The 23,097-nt window shown below is 44.3% G+C and overlaps 1 protein-coding gene and 1 long non-coding RNA gene across 7 annotated transcripts in view; one reads left to right on the top strand and one right to left on the bottom strand.

Moving 5' to 3' along the window:
* The window catches only part of CASZ1 (castor zinc finger 1), a 110,382-nt gene that overhangs the window by 2,997 nt on the left and 84,288 nt on the right, over window positions 1-23,097 (bottom strand). For 3 of the 6 annotated variants that reach the window (XM_075520521.1, XM_075520518.1, XM_075520520.1), the window contains exons 9-18: window positions 20,965-21,109; window positions 19,672-19,735; window positions 16,999-17,159; window positions 13,437-13,559; window positions 11,688-12,023; window positions 9,771-9,969; window positions 9,069-9,240; window positions 5,975-6,123; window positions 3,814-4,048; window positions 2,072-2,365 (exon numbers count right to left, since the gene is read on the bottom strand). In XM_075520521.1, coding sequence (XP_075376636.1) covers window positions 2,072-2,365; window positions 3,814-4,048; window positions 5,975-6,123; window positions 9,069-9,240; window positions 9,771-9,969; window positions 11,688-12,023; window positions 13,437-13,559; window positions 16,999-17,159; window positions 19,672-19,735; window positions 20,965-21,109 — 1,878 coding nt within the window. The remainder of the gene's footprint in view (window positions 1-2,071; window positions 2,366-3,813; window positions 4,049-5,974; window positions 6,124-9,068; window positions 9,241-9,770; window positions 9,970-11,687; window positions 12,024-13,436; window positions 13,560-16,998; window positions 17,160-19,671; window positions 19,736-20,964; window positions 21,110-23,097) is intronic. The other 3 variants (XM_075520519.1, XM_075520522.1, XM_075520523.1) reach the window with 3 other exon arrangements.
* On the top strand, window positions 1,598-20,996 carry LOC142418540 (uncharacterized). Its single transcript, XR_012778324.1, has 4 exons — window positions 1,598-2,629; window positions 4,143-4,256; window positions 4,383-4,559; window positions 20,898-20,996. It is a non-coding gene; the product is annotated as an uncharacterized LOC142418540 (long non-coding RNA).

Below are 23,097 nucleotides of genomic sequence, written 5' to 3'. Positions count from 1 at the left end.
AAAGTTAAACTGGCACTGTATTGAAAGACACAAGTCAATGGAAATGGTAGCAGCAACCTAGTCTCCCTCATCGTTTGCATGCCTGAGCTATACAGCTTGCAGGATAAGCAAAGAACAGAAGATTGTTCCATGCCCATTCGTTACATGGCACTTTTGCTCAGACTGCAAATAAGGACACCAGCTTGGGGCATCCATGGTGAGACCATCTTAGTGACATGTAGCTGGTGGAAACTGCACGTTAAGGCTAATTTAACCAGCTACCAGTGAAAGAGTAACTTTCTGTCACTACAGATTTGAAATAAGCAAGCTCTCAGCTACAGAATCCGTGACCAATTACTCTCTGCTCCTCCCCCAAACATCTGGTATTGTTAAATCTCGCTCCACTTCCAGGCGACTAGTGTAAGTGCATTGTTGCCTGGACAAATCACTGCTATCCAGATCAACACCTTACTCCTCCTTTTAAAAAAAAATTACAGCCAAACCATCGAGTCTTTTATCATTAGTATGAATGCTCATCTTGTCTGCCTTCAGACAGGAATACGGGATAAACCGTCCTAGGGGAAAGACTCTGGATGGGAAATCTGGGAAATAAGTAGAATTTAAATTTTACCTGTTTTAAACTCAATGTATCTGCCTGGCTTTTACAACAGTTCAAATAGATGTGCTTAAAACTTCAGTTAAACCAATTCTGTTTCCTCACACAGGCAAAGTTTCAGAGCAAGGGTGTGAAAAAGAGATGATAACCTGGTATGCTCTCCTCCTTTAGCCACTAGACACCGTTCAGTCCCTAGCACCCAACTGAAGATTATAAGCCTCAACAGATGCAATCCCAATGGTATGTGCATGCCATAAGCTTGTCTTTACAACGACTAATAATGTAAACATTCACGAAACTATACAAATGTAAAAAGAAAAGAAACTTAAAAATATTTAGAGGAAAGCACAGCACAAGGTTAAGATGTTTCAGGTTGCATGCAAATCAGTTAAAAAAAAAAAAGAGACAAAAATATAGTTTCTTGTGAATTTTGTTTGTTGGAACACACTCCTTCGGACAAAGCAAGGATCCTTCTCCTGCCAAGTCCCATGAGAAAAACCTGTGAACTTCCAAGTGGAGTTGGTCCTCCAGCCATACTCGCAACCATTTACCTTGGATTTGCGCATTACTAAAACTGGCAGGAAGAATGACTGGGACATTTGTAGGCTGCCAGAATGCTCTTGAGTGTGAACTTTAAGCACAAATATGCCTTTAATTAACTAGAAAAGAGCTGAGAGTTGGGAAAAGAAGCCAAAACTGAGACACACCCTAAAAAAACATTCCCAGCTGGAATGAGAATCTCCAGCCTGAGACATCTCTGATCTTAGTCACACATGGGAAACATGGCAGCTTAAACCAAAAAATCTAGATGTATTTTCTGCAGCTGTTAAGAGCAGATGTAAATAACAGTGAGTGTGAGAAACAGCCTGAGCTGTCTGATGATGTCATCATAGTGACACTGACTGTACTTCACTCTGTTACTGGTGCTGGGGAACACAGCCCTGAATTTTATGGCTTCATATATGAATAGGAAGCAGTGAAGCTTACAAGATCTATAAAAATAAGGGCACTGGTACCTTGTCAGACATTTACCTGCCGAGATGTGTGCAGCAGACTATGGTAGGCACTGGGTTGGGTGGCCTGGAAGATCTAAACAAGAATTCCAAGTCCCATTAATGCTACATGAGCAAAAGTTTGCTTTGTGGCTATCCTGCTGTTATCAAGAGGCTGAAAGTGCATTTTAACTATGGGTTTTTATTAGATTTTTCTCATAGTTTGGAATCGGTGGAAATTGCTCTCAGGTATCCAAATGTCTCTCAGTGATTTGCTGTGGTTTTGGTTACCCTTCTTAGCTGTGGTTACTGTGTCAGCAGCCAAAAGGAGTAGGCATGGACGGGCCCTTGGATAAAGTTAAATAAGACACAGAGTGACGTATGGTTTTTTACTGACCCAAAGGTGCAGAGAAAAAATGTGGCCAGGGTGAGAGGGGAAGGAGATGGGCACAGGACACTAAGAGAGAAAGGAAAGAAGTGTTACCTGCTGCATCCTGAACTAAGGGAACGTCACTTTTTACTGGAGTTGGAGTGGCAATGATGGGCGAAAACCCAGTGGTGCTGGCGGCAGGCATGACAATGCCTCTGCTGGATCCAAGAGTGGCACTGAGCAGAGAGTATGAGAGACAAGATGGAGAGAAAAGATAGGGGAGGGTGGGAAGGGGAGACCTAAGCAGGGCTTGTGAGAAAGATGGAGGCAGAGATGGTGGTTGAGGTTGTGGTGCATTGTGGGTAGCATCATCGGCAGCAGCAGTGGCAGTAGAAGGAACCAGGCAGCCTGGAGAATGTGGAGAGAAAAAAAGCAGAAAAAAAAAAAAGAAAAAAACAAACCACACAACAAAAAAAACCAAAACAACAAAACCAAACAAAAAACCAAAACAAAACAAAAAACAAAAGAACTGAAATGAGAACCCAAGAGCAGAAGCAATATGATGAAAACGGAAAACACATTCACAAATGTATGAAACAGAACTGTAACAGAGAAGAAACAGAAGGTGAGGAACTGACAGCATCGGGAAGAGGAGGGTTGTCTCTGCAGAAGGTAAGGTGGCTTTAGTGGCATGGGGGAAGAGCCACAGGCTTTCATGCAGAAATTCCTGCTTGTTTGGTCTTTGTTCATCTATATGGTGCCAGCTTGTACCAACTAATACCTGTAAGGGTGGTCTTACACTTTGGGTGGGTGGAGTTGCTCACTGCCTGGATAGCAGGGAGGGGGGCATTTCCCAGAAGTGTGACTTGGGCCAGATGGCGTCCTGACAAAGGAGAGGGTGCCAGGAACCGCTGTCCCACCAGAACTCTTTGGAGGAGCTTTAATGTCATGGGGCAACTGCTGTCGTGACCCAGCAGTGTTCATACAACTTATGGTTAGATGTGCTATATGGTAACCTTCATCTAACTGGTGTGGGAAAGAAAAGTAGGAAAATGTGTATGAAATTAAAGCAAACTCAGTGAGGCAACCTATCTAGAATGCTAACACTTAACCCTGGGAAGGACAGCCAAGAGATCCCTGGATCACCACTAGATGATAACAGAATTCAAAAAAGATATCTGACTAGTGAAAAGATAACCCTGTAATACAGGGCAGTGGGAGATGGCTACGCATCATCCTGGCAAACAGGCAACAATGGCAGAAACTTACTTCCAAAAAAGAGGGGACGATGGGAGTCTCCTCTGTACAATACTGCACAAAGTGGAACAAGAGTTTTTGCATGAGGAAGGGAGCTCAGTGAGCTGCTTTTATATGTTCATTTCTGAAGATGTGGTAGGTTTTTTTTTTTCCCCTGTGTATATAATATTTGCTATTGTACAGTCTTTCTGTACCTCAACTGTATAGGAAAGTGCCTGACTTCAGATGCTGCACAAGGAAATACAAAAAGATATCAGGGGAAATGCCAAGTACAGAACAGGCCCACAACCTTTTTTTGGTTGTTGGTTTTTTTTAAAATCGGTTATTAAAATAGATCCAACTCCAAGACACAGGATAAAAATCCCTCCTCAGGGGAGAAAAAAGATACACTGTTAGTTCATGGATGCTTGAGGTGCACATTTTGATGGATCTCTTCTCACAAATGATGGCGGGAGCCAGGTTAGTACGAGGCACTATTGTGAAGCTGGTACAGTTTATATTTTAAGGTGCAGTTGTTTTTTGGCCTCTCTTCATGAGTTTCTCTCTCAAGAGAGCAGGCAACGGATGATCCATTTCACACACACACGACCCCCCCTTACCTGCCGATGTACTTTCATTGCCCACTGGAGTGCTGGAGCAGCTGCGGTCCATATTGGAAGATTCAGAGGAGATACCCCCAGGGCTGCAGCCAGTGTAATCCATGTACTCATCTGTTTCAGTGTCCATCATGCTTGGGGGTCCCTGGAAGGAAGCTGGGGTTCCTGATGAGGCTGGGCTGGGTGCCATGCTGCCAACCTGGGGGAGATTTTCATTTCTTGGAGTGTGGCCAATAACCTGCAGCAAGAAAACAGGACGGGGACTTTCACACCAAAAGCAAGATGCCAAGACCAAAACCATCTGTCTGCACGTTTATTTCTCTCTGCCACAGTTCATGAGGGATAGCTGGAACATGCTCGTGAGTGGAACCCATGGCACTGTGGCTAGGAGCGTGAATCTTCCTTCGCTGGGAGCTCTGAGCATTAAACTTGGCACGTGTATCCTGGTATGTGAATTGTGATGTGCTCAGAGGCTGGGAGTGTTAATCTTGGCACCGGTATCCTGGTGTGTGGATTCTGATGCATTCAAAAACAGGAGGTGTTAATCTTGGCATTACTACCTTACTGCGTAGGTCCTGCTGCATTTAGAGACTGGAAATACGACTCCTGACATGACTGTCCTAGTGCCTGCATGCTGAGACACTGCAACAAGGGAACACGGACTGAAACCAGTGACGTATGTGTATGCTCCGTTCACATGCAGCTGGTGTGGCCTGGCACGGCAAGGCCTTCTCTGGATAGTGACATGGGTAGGTACCCAGAAGCAAGGTATATCCAAACACAGCACTAAGTGCCTACTGAGCACTAAGGAATGGGAAAAACGGGACTTGGTACATTTACATGCAGAAAGGCAGTGGCAGTACAGCAATCTGGTTAGCTTTGCCACATGCCCTCATTTGCGGTTTCATCCTTGTTTTGTTGTTCGCTGGACTGCTCCATGGGCTGAGCACAGCAACAGAGTAAGACTAGCACTGTATGCTCCCAGGATTGCTCAGGCCATGGTTACTACTTCTCCACTGCTGAAGTGAGACAGGATTGCCAGTGAAAGGAGATGGAGGTCAAAAGTAGCATTTTCTGCTCAGCATGTACTAAAATTCTTAGGGCTAGACTCAGCACATACTAGAAGAGTAGTGAAGACAAATCTATTTGTTAAATCTCTCCTAAGTTTGATTCTTGAACCTAAGCTTTTCATGTTCAGAACCAGTATCACAACAGTAATACTGGTTCCTTGGCATCTGTGAACTTGTTAAATCCAACAGCAGTAGACTTCAACAATTAACTTATTGACAGTACTTAATAACTAATAGGGACCTCTCATTCCCATGTCGTGGAATGAAAGAGGGTTCCCATCTTGCTTCTACAGATGACCCCTTTTGTTTTGCATATACCAGAAGATGTCCTTAGGGTCAGATCAGTCACAGGCGTTTAAATAAAGCTAGCTTGTTTCATCTCCCAACTCAATGGAAGTTGCAACTAAGGAATAAGAAGAACAAGCAGGAGGTTGCAGGACTGCTGCTGTTCTGAGCAGCAGCTCAGTGCCACAGTTGAAACTCTTCAATTTATTCATGAAACAGACAAACCTAATCTGCCAGTTGCTCTCAGTTTTGTGTTAGAAAAGAAGCAACTGCATCACTCTGCTACTTCCTGAGAGAGAACAAGGAGTGCCCCAAACTAACTCCAAATCAGTAAGGGAAGAGAAATTTCGAGACTGGTATTTCTCTCATCCTAGGTGGAAGCAGCAAATAATTCTTTATGCTCAATAGGAAATGTTTGCTTTAACCAGCACGTTCAATTCTTCCACATCCTAAGCACTTTAATTTTAATAAGCCAATTGGTGTATATTGAGAGAGCAGGGAGGAAGTGCAAGTTGTAAATATGAGTATTTTAGCGTTATCCTTCTCAATTTTTTTTCTCCATAATTCACAAGGAAAAGCTATTTACACTAAGTAATGCTTTGATGTCTGTGCTTCATCATCTTTCCTCGTATTGTAGAAGTCCAACCAGGTAAAGCTAGCTTGGGTGAACTCACCTATGCCAGTTGTATCCCCCAATGCAGACATAATATCCTTAAGAGTTTGCATATGAGTGTCTTGGCACTAAAGCAGTTCTGCAGCAAGGGACCAACAGTACATGCGGATCTAGACTTAAATAACCAGTGAGTCACCTGAGTAGGAACACGATCAAAGTTCTTCCCCAGCATCCTTCTCATGTGCTTTCTGGCGTGGGATGTCATTTGGTGCTTGAGCAGGAAGGAGAACTGGCAGCCCTCTCGAATGCAGTGGAAGTGGCTGTTCACCTGGTTGTATTTGCAACCTGCAGACACAAAACCATTGTATGTAGTACATGAAAGGTACCAAGAGGGAAGGGGACTGTAGGGAAGATGATCTGGAGATGGGACAAGGCTGCTGCTAACATGGATTTCTGGTGGATTGAAGATTATCAATGGTCACGGGTTCTTCAGGAACAGTCCTGAATGAAAAAAACCATGATCTTTTGCCTGCTGAGCAACTGCAAGAGAGGATTACGGTGTACACAGATTTAAGAAGTGAGCCTGAGCTGCAGGCTAGTCCCATCCCTCTTCATTTTGTTATAAAGAAAGGAACATTACCATTGCATCTAGTAGTGCCTAATGCTCTCCAGTCTTAGCTAGTGCCTTTTCCTTTACAAAGAGAACAAACCCAAGACATTTAACGCTATCATAGAAGTTACAATCGAAAATACACGCTCATAATTGGGTTAGAAATGAAAAGTTCTTTTTCTCTTTTTTCCTTTAACTGTGCTCTCAGAAAAGCAGTCTCTTAAAAGCTCTAGCTCTGGACAGTGTATGCTCTCTGGTCAGATAGAAATAAGCCAAGAAGTGTTTATTGCCACTCCAAATTTGTTGTGTAATAGGGGCAGCTACTAAACAACAAACAATTTATATGAGTTCTGGCATACAGCACTTGACACATTTTGCTCCTCGTGGATAGTGCCATGCATGCTGGGACTTTCTGTATCTCATTAACAGACAATCCTCAACAGCTACATTCTATAGATGATAAAGAATGGCTTGTTGCAGGTAAAACATAGCTAGATCAATAATCAGGTTCTGTCTGTTCTCCATCATCCCTTGGCCATACCCTTACACACAAAGAGCTACAGACCACCTCAGTTTTACTCACCCATCTATCATCTACCTACACCCATCCACCTTTACTTACATACCTACTTATTTTTCATCTCTCTCTCTCCTTCCCCACCCATACACATGTGTATATATTTATACATGCACAAACATAACATATAAAAATCTATCGTGTGTTTGTTCAGAAACATTTACAACACTTAAAGCAGGCCAGTGCTTTCTGCACCTGCTATATATCCATACGCAACATAAAAAGCACAGATATGTACAGAGGAGTAGCCATGCATTTACACGTTGGTATAACCATGTACACCTACACGAACTCATCCAGCTACACCATCCCATCATGCTGCCTGTATCTCCATAGGGAAATGCAGAGTGCTGGCTAAACGTACGTTTATTGCATGGCAAGCCCAACTTACAGGCATATGTACATACTGCTGGATGCATCCACCCCATCGCTCCCCACAGTAAACACTGCTGACACATGCACAGCCTGTAGATGCCTCGCTGCCAAACAGCTCCCGAATCACCCGGCCCATCTTTAGCTCACAGATAGCGTTTTATGTGCATGCCAAGTTTATGTTTGTTTAGGTATTGCACTCCCCCACAGCCCCACCTCATTCGCCCTCCCCATCACGTTGTGCTGTTCTTTGGGATGGAGAACAAACAGTGCTGGCAGGACTGAAACAGTATCAGCAAAGGGCAGGTGAAGGCTCGCCTGTTGCTAGGGCGTCCGTGTAGGCTGCGTGTCATATATCATTGTCCTGCTTTGTCTAGCCCCTGCTATCACCCGAAACACCTAAAGTTGAGTAAATAACAGCAACTGCTGAATCTAGTGACGTGTAAATGAGACCTAGGTAAGTACTGGCTGTGGCGTGTTGACACTCATTACCCTGGTTACCACAAACAAGCTACCATTTGGGTATAAATTCTTGATGTATTCAAAGCTGAAAAGTTTGGTTCTGGTTATTGTGGCTGTTCCCCTGCGACGTGAGAGAACAGCACCTGGAGGTGTTACTCTGAACGCTGTTTTGTTTCAGCCTTTGTTCCAACCAGGAGTGATAGGGAAGACTGGGTCTGTGAGACCGTTAAGCCAAAACACAACTAGAAGGATTAAGCGAATCCCAGGCAGTTCAGGATAGAGCTCTGCTGGAGCTATCTTTAGGGATTCCCCCCAGTTCAGAGCCCTGGATTGCAGCTCTAGATACCTCCCTGGGAATGCATTCTACTTTCTGTTCTGCATTTGTTTTACCAGCCTTACACTAGAGGCACTTAGATTTAATAACTACTGCAGTGCTGCTAATAGTTTTGGCAAGTGGGCAAGCCACAGTCTGAGGCTGTGCCACATCTCGGGTGTTTCCTTAGGCCGTGCTCTGGTGGAAGGCTGGCACAGAGACACAGCGCCGTATTCCCTGCTGCTCACAAGTGGATGTGGAGAATGGTTTTGGAGGAGAAGGGAGTAGTTTATTGAATGCTCTTCTCTGTACCGCTATCTCCAGTTATTTGCCCTTTGGCTTTCAATATGCGGCACTGGCAATGGCTAAAAAAAAAAAAAATAATTTGAAGCTGCCTGGAATCGGGCAAAGCAGGAACTTCCTTGACACAGGAAGACTTTCACACAAGGCACTCATCAGAACAGGCACTTCCCCTATGCTTTTTTTTACTCCTAAGAGTACCCTAAACTCCACCCAAGACAAGCAGTAGGCCCAAAAGACTACAAAGTGCAAAAAACCAAACAAAAAAGGCCTTGACAATTAGATAAAAAGGAAGAACAAAGGGGAAGCTGTATCTCCAGACAAATTTTATATACATATAGATATAATTATATATATAAAAATTATATATATATTATATTTTAATATAGATAAATTTCATATAGATATATAGATATAAAAAATAAAATCCTCTATATTACAGTTTCTATCCATTTAACTTGGGTCTATTTGGGAAAACATGCTTCAACTCAGGCAGATCAGGAACTGCTTTCTGTTTTGTTCCATTTCCTGTGTAGTGATTTAACGACCAAAAACATCTGAAGCGTAACTCGCAGGCTCTAACTCATGGCATTCTTAGCCTGGACCTGGGACAGACCACAGGAGAAAGGTGACGGGGGAAACAGAAGAAAACTCACCTAGTCTGCCACACTCTTCTCGCTTGGTAAAATACTTGAAGCCATTGGCTGCCCTTCTCTCTGCCTTCTCATGTTTTTTCACATGCCAGGGCAGCTTGGTGGTGATGTTAGTCACAAAGTAGCAGCCAGGACGAAGACAGTGGTAATGCCCTCGCATCCTGAATTCACAGTGCTAGAGGGGAGCAAACAGGCAGGTTGCTTTAAGCGTATCTAAAACAAATGCACTCTCATCTGCCTGCTACTAATGCTGTCCCTCTGAGACATGAGAGAGAGGCCTGAACTGATACTCGAGATCACATCCGTTTCATCTTCCAGAAGCCGCAATGCAAACTTGTTCCCTGTCACGTATTTTGTATCGCTGTCATGTATTCCGTATTGCACTATTCTACGTTGAAATATCCCAAACCTAACTCGCGGCTTTCCCTGGTATTCATCATAGATTTGTATTTTATTTCATCTTGTTCCTGTTAGTTGCCTTGCCCACTTCACCCAAGTCAAAGAAACATAAAAGCAGCGCAATTTTCAATTTGATGGAAACCAAACATTTTGCTAGACCACATAATTAAGACCCTTCCATGGTTCTGTAGTTAGACCAGGAATGAAACACTCAGCCTCGCTTCCTGTTGGGTAGTCTACTTGCTCTTCCCATTCTTCTCCCGCACACATAGTCAGGCTAGAACACTGCTTTTGAATTGCTCTTACCTGGTTCGGACAGAGACACTGCAGCGAATAGTAAGCAAACTGGTCTCGCACATTCACCAAATTATTGTTGGGGTTGATGTGGTCCAGGCAGTGGGATTCTGCTTTGCCAGAGGTTTTGCACACATACTTGCAGTTCCCAAAGAGACAGTGGAAGTGGAATTTGTTGGCGTACTTGCAGTCCGTTGCCAGGCAGGGATCGCTGGAATACATCCAAAACCCAATCATCACCTTCACTCATTTCACACATTTGTTTCTTTGCCAAAATTTAATTCAAGGGGAGCCCAGCTGAAGCCTCTGTTCCAAACATGGCCTACAGATTTCCCATAGCCACCTTCCTCTTCAGTAAAATTGATGCTGGCAGCACTACTGCAATTCCACCCAGCTAGTGCACTTTCTTGATTAAGATTATTAAAATACAGCAATGCATGGTGGGTTCTGTAGTCTTTGAGGGCCACACTTCCAATTTAAAGCTCTCTCAAGATCTGGATAGATGCTGTTTCTCCCTTTCTGCTTGTACTTACCTCAATAGATTCAGACATTTTTTCCCACCTCAATTTTGTGCAACTGAAATGAAACTCTTGGGCATGCACACTGCAAGATGCCAGGGCTTCCCCTGATCAGACAAAATCGGCAGTAGCCTGTTTAATCAGCTAAATGGTTTTGGTACCTTACTCCCCCCACCCATTCCATGGATTTCTGGCTGCACAAACAGAGGTTAGACCGGAGGTAGCTGAACATTGATCTCTTGGATCCCAAGCACTGTACCCAGTGATACCCACTCAGATACGTGAAATAGAATTAATACACTTCTTTGAAAGCAGACAAATGACTGTCAATATATGACCCAGAGACTGGTACTCCACCAGCCTGAATAACTCTCTAAGCTGTAATGCCTAACCTGATCCTCAGCTCCTGTGTCCTCCTGTAAACTACAGAACTTCTGTGCCTCTTTCTGTCTCTGTAACAGAAATAACACCATCATCACAGCAACACTGTGAAACTTCTTCAGTGTTTTAAAAGAAGTTCAGCAAGGTTGTCACCTTTTGCCAGACGCCTCCATTGTGAATTACTTTGTAAACTAACACTACAAAACCAGAGGCACAGAATTTAAGGAGACGCATTACACTTGTATGGAAGTTCAGCCAGGACAGCAAAACTTTGACAAATCTGAAGTGAGAGAGAATTGCTCCCTATGCCTTGAGCTGCTCAGAGACCCATTCCTGATAAGGCAGAGTCCAAGCACTTCTGGCCCTCCACTATCTGACCCCCAGTCTTCTTCACTGAAAAAAAAAATGAAGCTGTATTATACTGAATTACAGATGGCATTCCTAGGAAAAGGCCATAGAGCTTATGGGGAGAAATCCAGCAAGCTTCCTTTTCAGCAATCTGTAAACACCTACTCTTAGTTAGTCCTGTGTACTTTGCTGCAGTAACACCTCACCTTTGCGTGACTGAGCACTCAGTTGCCCACTGATTTTTGCTCAACTACAGAAACTCATGGCAAGTCTCACACTTGCAGCAAGATCTGGAGGTGGGCTAGTCAGGCATCATGCTGAAAACTTTAAAGATGCTATGCTTCCTCTGTAGCCTTCAGGGTCAAAAATACTGCACAGACGCATGTATTTCTGTACACCTATCATGAGGTATAAAAAATGCTTCAGTGATACGTCAGCAAGTTCATTTCTCTTCGAAACTCATACCTAAAAGTGCTCCCAGATGTACTTGAAAATATAACTGAAGGCATTTTCTAGACTTTACAGAAGTAAATTTCCTGTGAGATAAAGCCCAGAGTACTTTCTAGACAGAAGGTCTCTCAGTGGGAGAATACAGATGTAGTACTACAGCTCTGAGGAGCAGTAAAGAGGGGATTGCAAGTCTGGAGAGGACACAAGGAGGCAAGCAGCATCTACAACTTACTTCTCCTGGAACTGGAGAAATCCGGGTTTGACCTGAGGCTTGGCGTTCTCCAGGGAAGTCGTTGCCAAGGGTGAAGTTGCCAGGTTAGGCACTGATGCTGGGATCTGAGGCATCTGGGGTATGGTTGAAGCCAGCTGCTTCCAAGCTAGCAGTGTGGGGGCAGAGGGCACAGTAGCTGGACTTGGAGTGGGCACGTCGAGGGCAGGAGCACTTGCCATGGTGACAGAAGTAGCAGATGGTGATGAAGGGGCCAGTGAAGCCTTATTCTCAGTAGCAGTTGAGAAGGGAGACTCAGAGTTACTTTTCACGGTTCCACCCTCAGTTCGGAAGTGAAAACTGCAAAAAGACAGTGTGATTCAGACGTAAATTCTTGACCATTGCATATAACTCGGTAACTTGATAAACATCAACAGGAACGTGGCAGGAGTCTGCAAACAAATTAGCTGAGGTTAAATCCTAAAAGGGGCTCTGCAAATGTTGTGGAAAGATTTAGAGGCCTTCTAGACTGTGAAGAGAAGGGAATTCATTAAGAGGCGTGGAGACTGAAAGGTGCAGTAACGTGTTGAAATCAGAGAGATGCAAGAATCGCTGCAGTCAGTAAGATCAATATGCCTATGAGGGCAGCTTCCCATCGCTGTTGTGAGAAGCCAGTAGTTTGTAGTAGTGAACCACAGGGAACTATCCAACGCCAGAGACCAACTGTGCTAACCGATCTTTGTCTTAAAATTTGCAAGATCTCCTTCCCTTTAAACCCCTTCAGAATCAGTCATGTGGCCAGCTGCTGAAGGCCTTATTCATTCTTTACTCAGGCAAGTCTTCCATTGCCTTTAAAAGGAACTTGGCGTGGTTTTGAACTGCAGATTATGCTCTGTAGAAATTTGCAACAGGGAAAATTTCCAATATCCCACCCTTCCTTTGCTAGTCCCCTCACTGTAACAGTGGGAGCATATTTTAAATTCATTCTTCACCCAAGAGTCAGCTAGGGTTCTGAGCATGCTGTACAGCCTCTGTAACACAGGCCATATTATCTAGCCTACAGTTCTGGCTACCAAACTCTGGGCTGTCTGCTACTTTCCAAAATGATGTGAAATGACAAAGGGTTTACAATGTAGAATGTGGCAAGGTGAGAAGGAGGTTGCTCTTGGGCTGGACAGTTTGACTGCTTCATTTCAAGATCCTTATCCACATGATGTGAAACTCTTAAGCAAAACCATATAAACTAAGGGCTAGGGAAAATCTGTTAAAAGAGATATGTCACGACAAGTCAAAGAACAATAAAATGCTTTCTACACCGCAGTGATGGGGAGCTGTCTACTCCACAAGAAGTCTGTATCCTGTGACAACGGTTGGGTTTATAGGATCCTTTCCCTCCCATATTTTCTTATTTCTCTGTATGGTGTATTTGTGCGCTGTGAGAAATATGGGTCTCCTTGAAGACACTGTCTGTCAAGTAGGCTACGGAAAAACACAAATGTCCAATTCTCAGCCTTGCCAACACTGAGAGACACCTCTTTTTCACCAGTTGAGCACATTTATTGTGAAACAAAATTAAAGAGGACATAGTGTTCTGCAAAAATTTTAGCTGAGCACATTTACACAGGAAGCATGTGGATGCCCGAACTCATGCCCTCAGGGCTGCCCACGTTCCTGCTCTTGAACAGAGTTACTCAGCAAGGTCTCTCTCGTCCTGCAGTGTGCGCGTTGTAGAGTTTTCTCAAGGTTTCCCAAGACTCACGCTCTCCTACTCACTTGGCATGCTTGATGGCTCCATCCAGGGTGCTGAAGAGGGCACCGCATTCCTCCACGACACAATGGAAATGCACCTTATGGAGAAAGTCGCACTGTGCATCGCAGAAATCCTTGGTACCGAACCTGGCCAAAGCAGACAAGCAGGCATTTTATGGAAGGCCCCAGAAGAGAAGCAGTGTTGGAACAGACACATTTTCTTTGTTTTTCAACTCTACTACCATTCTGTTTTCTAACGTCACTGTCCCTGCTGCACAAACGGCACTGCTGGCATTGTTGCTTGGTTATTGCCTGTTACATAGATCTGAACATGCAGAACAAGAACCTAATTTCTCTCCAATTGAACTTGACCAAGAACTTGACCCCTTCACTTTTAGTGGGAGCAAAATACAGAACTACTCTGAAAGAAAAGATGAAAATCATTAGTGTTCTTGAGTGCCTAGGTACAAAAGCCAAGGCTCTGAGGAACAATCAAAGATTAGGAAATTAAAAGAAATCCAGACCAAGAGGACACTGCTAAACCATTACAGGTCTTTTTTTTTTTTTTTTTTCTGTTTCAATCTGCTGGGAAGAGCAAAAGGGAAGAAACAACAGTGGTTCAAGGGAATCTAGATCCAGGATCCGCCTGCCCCCCCACCTTGAAACAACAGGGTATCACAAAGATGGGAGAGACGAACTATCACCTATATAGCAATTACAGCCTAGTATGCTTAAATACTGAAAAGCACAATCCCTGAAGTACAGAAGAAACAATGCTGCAATGCAAAAAACAGAGCAAAAGCCATTACCTAAGATACGCCTCTTGTCATCTCGGAGGAAACGGTCAAGAGGGCAAAAACAACTAAGCACAGTTTCACTGCTCATCCACTGCTGAGATTCTCCAGACTTAATAAGAGTAGCACAAATACATGTGATTTCAGGAAACTCCAGAATCCCAGGGAATCAAGAAATCAAGTAGAAAACACTGGCAGGAAGGATTTGAAACTTAACAGGGGAATCTTGCATAATTAAGATACAACAAACTACAATTGCTCTGATGAGCAGGAAAGCAAGAAACAAACAGCAGCCTGTGTGGTCCCAGGAGGGCCCTCTTCACAATTTGAGGGTAAAGGAAAAAGAAAAAAAACTTGTACTGGAGAAGGAAGGTCAGTGGATACAGAATACATGCAGTCAGTTAAGGCTTGCAGGGAGAAGATGAGGGAAAGTAAAGGTGTGGTAAGAGGTAAGAAACCAAGTTACTGCAAGCTAAAGGGGTTGTTTTATCAGGGACAAGAGGTATTGTACTTAGAAAGAAGGTCCGATTAAAATGGGAGGTGATGAGTCAAAAATGGCTGCCTTATAAAATTTGCTTTGGATAGGAAAACTAAAGACAAAGCAGACAATTAGGGATAAAATGAGGACCTTCTAGAAGAGCAGATAAAGGGACTGGTTGGAAAATATAAATATGCACAAATCAGCCAGTCTGGATGATGTATGTCCTGAAGTGCAATGGAAATTAACTCACAAACTGATTGCATTACTATTTGCTATTTTTTAAGCCATAGAGAAGAGGGAGGTACTATGAAATTGGGGGGAAAAAAAAAAAATTAAAAATCTAGGTACTGATTCTTTCAGGGAAAAAAAAGACAAGTGATCTTTGGCAATTATCATACCTCTCGTCTTAACTTCTCCTTCCAGTAAAGTAATGGAACAAATATTAAGAGGGAGGAGAAAATCATTAAACATCTAGAGGATAAAGGAACCATGAGCAATAAACAGCATCAGGATTATAAAGAATAAATCTTGCCAGACAAATTTAATTGCTTTTTTTGATAGAATTACAAAATTAGTGGATGAAGGGATGCAATATATTTGGATTTTAGTAAAGCATTTTGATACAGTCTCGCATATGCTTAGAATTAATTCAGATTGGCCTGGATGTGAATGCTACCTCGTGGATTGAAAACTGGCTGAAGGACCGTAAACAAAGGCTAATGACAAACAGCAACATATTGAGCTGGGAGGAGGTATCTTGTGAATGCTGCAAGGATGACTTTGGTTAGGTCTGAGCTTATTTAACATCTTCATTAGTAATCTAGGAGAAGGAGTAAACAGCGTGTTAATGACATTCACAGAAGATACTAAACTGGGAGGAGTTGGTGACTCCAGTGCAAAAGGAGAAAAATAACACAGAGAGGACTTGCAAGACAAGGGAGAAGGTTCCGAATAGGAGAGTCATATTTGGAAACATACTGCTAACACACCTGGGGGGTGGGGGTGTATTTTTATACGTAGGGGACTCATGAGAGCAACATTAAAAGCAATCCTGTGTAACAGTGGATGGTAAACATGATACATATACATTATGCAGTATAGATGCAAACAAGGTAGCACAATTGTGAGCTGCATATATGGGGGCCAGAAGCTTGTTCTATCTGGTGTGGTGATACAGGAATGGCAGCCCAATTCTGCACCCGTTCAGGGAACAGCAAGAACGACAACAGCAACAACATGATCAGCAGGCTGAAGGGACTAATTTACAAAGTCAGATTAAAGGAAGTAAATACGCTTGGTTAAATGGTATGCTAAAAGTCTGTGACTATCTGAAGGGGGTGAACTCCAATTGCAGAGAGGAATTATCTGCTGTGGTTCAAGGGGATATAACCAGGAGAACTGCAGCAAAATTACAAAAAAGAGAAATTCAGGCAGCATTCCATGAAAAGAATCGTGACAGTGAAACATATTAGGTGGTAGAATAATGCTCCCAGAGACAAGAAAATAGCCACACGGCTTGGCATAATTAAAACTAGGCTGGACAAAATGCAAATGGACTGCAGGGAAGGATCTCACACTGGCCAGGGGCAGACGGACTAGAAGACTTTCTCGTCTTCTCCACTGAAGTCTGTGATTTACAAAGTGTCCACAGGCATTTGTAGGCAACTATCTGTGTCAGAGCACAAACCCATGTGTCTGCCTGGGTGTATCTGTGTATGCTCAAAGCACGTGTCTGTCTGGGCATGTATGGGCACGTGTCTGTGTGTGGGTGAGTTTTGTATCTGTTCCATTTTCCTTTCAAGCCTCCTTGTCTACAACAAAAACAGCAGAAACCGTCCCAGTTCCCATACCCCTTATACTCGTTTTCTTTCAGTGGCCTACTCCCATGATCAGAGGAAATGCCACAGCAAGCATTTTAAGGCTTCTGTGATCTGTGCGTAATAACTAAGTTCAGTGCCAAGAGCAAGCTGCAGTGGGTCCCCTGGACTTGCAGACTGGGGATATAAAGAGGAGTCTCAGATGAAGTCTAGCCTAACAGTACTGTGTGAAGAACTGTGCTCATATAGTTGGCTCTCAAGATCCCTTTGCAAAATAATTCTATGTGGACCAGTATTTCTGACAGGACATTAACAGCCACTGCAGCCAGCCGGGACTGAGGACTAAATGTGCTCCAGAAGGTGATCAGCATATGACAGAATTAGGCCTTTAAATTCAAGAGAACTCTGCATTCAAGTGTGAACTAATGAGCCAGACACTTCGCAAAGGAAATAATTTTCCCTCTCCTCTATTCCCAGTTCCATGCTCTCCTTACCTGTGCAGGTACATCTTCCATGGCTCAGAGAGCTTCTCCTGGACAAGTGCCTTCACTGCCTTGCCCAAGTACTGTGTTGGCTCTCCAGCCCCAGCCTGGCTGCCATCTCCTTCTGTCTTAATGTTCAGCAGGTTGCCAAGGCTGGCGCTGGTCTTGGACATCTGGAACAAGAACATAGACACTGCATCAAGCCCAGCACACAGCCGTGGACGCTGCCAGTTTGGATACCCTCAGGACTGCCCACGGAAAGCTGTGTCTTCAAAGATTAAGACAGAAGACAAGAAGTCTGCACAAGCTGCCTCAACTGCATCAGCAAAACTTAGTAACACCTCACTCTTCTGCATCCTCCGCCCAACTATCACAAAGTCCTCAGGTGCCCATCTAATATTCATGGCTCTTGTGTAAAGTAATGAAGCATAATGAGTATGGAGAAGGTGTACAGGCTTAAACATTCATAGCCCTATATAGCTGCTACAAAATGCCAGTCTCTTAGTACAGAGCTAGTGATAGAACTGGTAAGCTCTGGTTTATTTAGAATCATCTTATCTCAGCCACAAGGATGTCTCCTCCTTTAAAGTGACTATCAGGTATGTTTGGGGGTGGGAAAAGGGGAAAAATTCTGGCTCCGCTTAAGTTCCTGGAAAATTCTTACTAACTTCAATAGAGATACTATGTCACTTTCTGTGCTAAATGGACATATCCTCCACAAAGCAGGACTTGGACTCAAAATTTGCCTTGTGTGAAAGGCTACAAATAGGTTCTGCAGAGAGAAGGTTTAGAGGTCCAGGCGTATGATGTGCAGGACAGAAAAAAGAAGCCACTTGAGTGCTTAGAGAGAAAAAATTTTCTTTCAGAATAAATGCACAATTTCCCAGACCCTTTCGTGCTTTGTTGGGCTCTCAGTTACCTCCAGTAACACCAGTGAAATTCACAGCATGAATAAAATATAGGATTGGGCCCAATACTTGCATTATAAACCCCACCCACTTGAGGATCTTGAAGCCCTTTATAAATATCAGTTAATTAGGCCTGACAGCCCCCCTAAATAAACTGCAATACGCTACAAGAACCCTGGCTATTTGAGGCTCTCTTAATGCCCCCTGAAGGTAAAGCCCCTGCTGCTATGTGGAGGCTGCAGCTCTTTACAGCTGGAGTCAGAAATTCAGGTCGTCTTTTTCCATTGGTGTTTGTTGGGCATTCACTTTCTGTAAAGGGTTATTTTTCCTAGGTAAATAATGAAGGATTCCTCCACAAACAGAAATCATGTGCAGCAAGAGGAAGAAGCAAGCGTGATGTGTTCCTGAGCACACTGAGCTTGATTCTGCAATCCTTAGTCTTGGGATAGGCTCCTTAAATCAGTGGGCTCTATTCTTTGCTGGTTTATGTCATCGGGTAATCCCATTCCTTCTTTAAAAAAAGGAACAAACCTGAAGAACTCGCATTTTGTACCTGTGCTACCCTTATTTTGCACAACATAAAGGATCTTATGCGGGGCTGCACACAAACAAATGCTTATTCCTAAGCATATGCTTAAATCTCATATTCTCCTGGAGATTTTCAAGTGAAGTATCTATTGAAACAGAATTTCCCTGAGCTGGGGCCTTCAGAATGACTCAGGATCCCAGACAGCAGACTTAGTAAATAGATTTACTCACTAGAGAAAGGGCTGCATATTTGGAATCACTAAAGGGACACTATGCAGGAACGAATAAGAAGTGAAGTTTAAAAGGGAACATCAAAAACCCAGTGTAACGGAGAGCCAATGGAGGAGAAAAGTGGCATAAGGATAAATGCAGAAATTAAACAACACAGAGAAAAAAGAGTGATGAAATAAGAGAGAAAGGAGGCGAGAGATTACTAGGCAAAGTCACTCTGCCCTCTCTTGAGGCTTATATGGCCTTGATCATGTAACGCCCAGAGCCAACGGGATGGCAATAGTTATGCCTGTAAAACCTATCACACAGCAGAATATTAAAGCATGGCTCAAAGGCTGCCCTGATCTCTACTGCAGTTGTATACTACAGCAAAATTAATCTTGGTACAGTGGAATTTATCATGTGAAAGGAAAATATATATTTGAGATAATGTATAATTTAGGGAAAAAGTAAGGAAAAAGAAACCATGCATTATCTAAAATAAATATTATAGAACATGGTAAAGGGGGCTCTGTTGGACACCACTGTTGGATACCAGAAAGACAGAAATGGATAATTTTGGCTCAAAACTTGTCATTTTTTTTCTTCTTCTCTTTCATAAAAACAAATGATTCTCCTCCCCCTCCCCCAATGAAAGAAAATGTTTTTAAGTAAATAAAATTAGTAACTATAAAGAGAGAGTGAGAGAGAAGTTGCCAGGTTCTGGAAATTAAAAAAAAAAATTAAAAAAAGAAAAAAATTTCTTTCGGAGCCCTCCTCTGTCTAGAAAGGATGAAAAAAAAAAAAGGTGTCAGAGGCTGCAATATATTTCTTCAGCCAGTTCATTAAATTAATTCGTAAGCAGTGGCTCTGAAATTATACCCGATGAAAAATGGTCTCAAAATTTAAATGGTACAAACTCATCTTATTAGAGGCAAAACATTAAAAAACAAACGCATCTCTTCCCCCCCTCCCCGCCATCGCAGCTTTAATTTCTCTTGGTGGGGGGAATGAAAGGCGTTTGATGGATGGCTCTTACCTTATTCATAAGCGAGGATAAAAGAGATGAATTTGCCGAGACTGTGTGGCCATTTGATTCATTACTGGAACACACAAACCAACAGGGTTTAGTTAAGATGTGCACAGGGACTGTGAGCACTGAGATTAATCCTTCTCCCTTCAAGCTGCCTCACTCCTCACCTGCTGCATCCGGAGGAAGAGAATGATGCCCACCCTCCCTTGGGCAGGCCAAACTCTTTTACTTGTTATAGCCAAGATGGAGAGAAAGAGGGTCCAAGTCTGCAGAATTTAGTTCTTTCAGCTATTAAACAGTCCAGACCTCTTCCTCCAGTGTCCCACCATCACACTTTTTTATTAGCTGACTCACAACCCACCCCACGTTTTACTCCTTCATCCTGTTAGAACTTTCAAAAATATGCCACAAAACCAGGGGGGGATGCTGATGGAAGACTCATACTGCCAGGGACACAGGCCCCTGGGCAGCAGAGGGGAAGGCAAGGCACCAATCCTTATGGGCACAGCTAAGCATGCTGAAAGGCAACCTTAGTATTTCACATGCATCAGTAATAGTTCTAGTTGACTGCAAGTGCTGGGGTCCCGCACTGAGGCTTGTTTAAATGAAGTATGGAAAGGAATGTATACAAAGGTCAAAGCGGAGCAGGCTCACTTATCCCCAGTATCAGTTCCTCTGCAGTTTTTTCACACAGGACAATCCCCAAACACTCCTATTCTCAGTAGAGATGCTGGACAAGTGGGACACACGCTTTGAGATAGGTCCATTGACATCTGCGCAAGTGCAAAGATTCATCACCGTAACTATAGATTAGCACCTGCCAGACCCAGACCAGAGGTAGCCTGACACCCAGTTGTTTTGTGTGTCCAATTTCTCTGGAAGGTGCCTCTCCTAGACCTCATTCAATGCCCTACTGCATCAGTGCAAATGCTCCTGCTGAAAGTGTGCTGAAGTGTGGCATGGGAGCCGCCTGCGATCAGCTCTTGATGACAACAGCAGGAATATCTAAGCGAAAGAAGGAACTTTGCCAGTGGCTGGTTTTTCAGAGGGGAGCACAAGAGGTGGGGCTCTTGTCAAAGAGTCAGTAGGTACTTGTGAGCCAAAAAAAACATCTGGAGACCATACACTTGAGGGGGAGTAGAGAGAGCCTCCCTGCCTCCAGTTTGGGGGTGTCCAACTCAGCCACTGTGAAACCGCCTTTTATCAACATGTTATGTCCTCTCATATTACAGATATGGAAACTTCTCAGAGCTTGATGCTGGAAAGAGCTAAGCGTGCCTGCCTGCCCACTTCTCTCACCCGTGATCCTTGACGCTCAGGTCCAAGCTGTGCTCCTGCAAGGAGTCCTGACTGGTGGCAGATGACGACCCCATGGCCTCCACAGGTTCCTGCTTCACCTGAACTGGATTGAACCGTCCAGGAGCTGCTGGTTGTCCATTCCCTGCTTGAGAAAGACACCAAAATTAAATGCAAAAATTAAATGAAAAATGTAGGTTTAAAACAAGGTTACAGTGGCAAATAAGTAAGTTAAATCACTAGCACCAGTGCATAAATGGAAAAAGCAAAGAAAACGTGTGGGGGGAGGGAAGTGCTGGGATTGCTGGTCAGCGTTTATTGCCAAGCTGACATGATGGGTTCTGACGTCCACTCCAGCGTGGAAATTCTTCAAGTGATAATTATTGCAAAATTATGTCAAAGTTGTCCAGGCTATGGGCCCTTTAAAGGAGAAGGGCGGAAGGAGCGTGGGGGAGACCTGATTCCCTGCACAAACTGTCATAACTAATTTGCGGGGCTGCCTCTTAAGCGTTTATTAAAGACTCTGTTAATGCTGAGGCAATGTGGCAGCTTTCGACTGCTAGTCAAGCCCCCTTTCTCGTCCCCAATCCCAGCGTTGCCGTAGCGACAGCGATGGCCGCCACTGCGCGTGCCCAGCAGGAGCATCTGCCCCGCCAGGGCTATCGAAGCTGACAGCCAATGGGATTGGTTCAAACTGCGTGACCTCCTGCCACCGCCATCGCGCCGTCCCCGCAAAAAGGGGGAATTCTTCTTTTTTGGGGGGAGGTTTAGTGCTGAGCCCATGAAAGAAAAATTCAACTTAAAGGAAGACAAAAAAGCGGAAAGGGGGGAAAACGGGAGAACAAATTAAAGAAAAAAAATTAGGAAGAACAGCAAAGAAAAAAGGAGGGAAAAAAAGTTGCTGACAGGAACATGTCTGCAGAGCTTTTTTCCACAATCCCCAAGTGACTAAAATATTAATTTACCCTCCGGCAGTACAGCTGACGGCGAGCTGCTTCTCAGACAGCAAGTGGCATTTTATTAAAAAATAAAGGAAAATAGTTCCCTCAATGACCTTTCTCTGCTTTAGGAAACAATTTTTCAAATAATAATTTTAAAAGTATGTGAAAGTTCCCCCCCGCCTTTAATCAGATCACTTCGTCCTACTCCCTCGTTTGCTCTTGAGCAGAAGGGAACATCGGCAGCACTCGCATACCCGTGGGCCAGCCGCCTGCTCTGGCCCGTCCGTGCCCCGGGGAAGGGGGCTGTGGGGCAGGGGGCCACAGGGCAGAGCCTCCCCTCCACGACCCCACGCTGCCCGCCATGAGCTGACCACGTTCAGCAGGAGATTGTGGAGGTACCCCGTGCTCTTGAAGGAGCCCCACGTCCCTGCTGGCAGCGCCGGGCACAGGCAGCTACCTGCCCCAGGTCTAGGTGGCAGCACGAAGAGCTCTGGGCTGCCCCAGGGGACTTCTCGTTCCCATCTTTACCCCTCTCACGGTGCCGCTGCCCTTGCAGGCTCAGGGAGCTGCAAGGAGCTGCAAGGGAGCTCAGGGAGCTGCAAGGAGCAGCTCAGGGAGCTGCAGGGACAGAGAAGCACAGCTTGCAAGAACTGAACGGGAGAAAGGTCCAGTTTGTGGACTGTGCCAACACTACCTCCAAACCCACAGCTGGGACAACAGAGCTGCAGCACAGAACCAACCCCCCAGATGAGAAAAACAACTGGCAATGAGCTACAGGATCAACACCGCTAGGCCCAGCCAAAACTCGGTACAGTCTGCAGAAGAGGGCTTAGGCTGCTGTATGGCCTGCAAGTATTGGCCAAGCTTTTTCTTCATTTCCATTTTTAATACAGTGCCTCTCTCTTTTCAGCCTATGGGAAACTAGGTAATACACACGGCAACGCTCTTCCTTCAGATCTCGTAAGAGCCTACTCCATTTGTGGGCAAAGCTGCGTTTCCTGCCTCTCTTCTGGCCATGTGGGTATACCCAGGCTCCACAGGAAACCATGCCAAGACTGCCCTCTTCAAGGGTTAACTGGACACGAGCAAATTTATTCTCCCATTTATGTTCCTTTACTACCTCCTCCCCACCTCCAGTCCCACGGACAGCTGGGTGGCTTCTCATTCACTCCTCTCCAAGTCATCAGGCACTGCT

This window comes from Mycteria americana, chromosome 18 (genome assembly GCF_035582795.1).
Source record: "Mycteria americana isolate JAX WOST 10 ecotype Jacksonville Zoo and Gardens chromosome 18, USCA_MyAme_1.0, whole genome shotgun sequence".
Taxonomy (NCBI): domain Eukaryota; kingdom Metazoa; phylum Chordata; class Aves; order Ciconiiformes; family Ciconiidae; genus Mycteria; species Mycteria americana.
The sequence above is the reverse complement of the archived record's forward strand: the minus strand, read 5'-3'. Positions and strand labels throughout refer to the sequence as shown.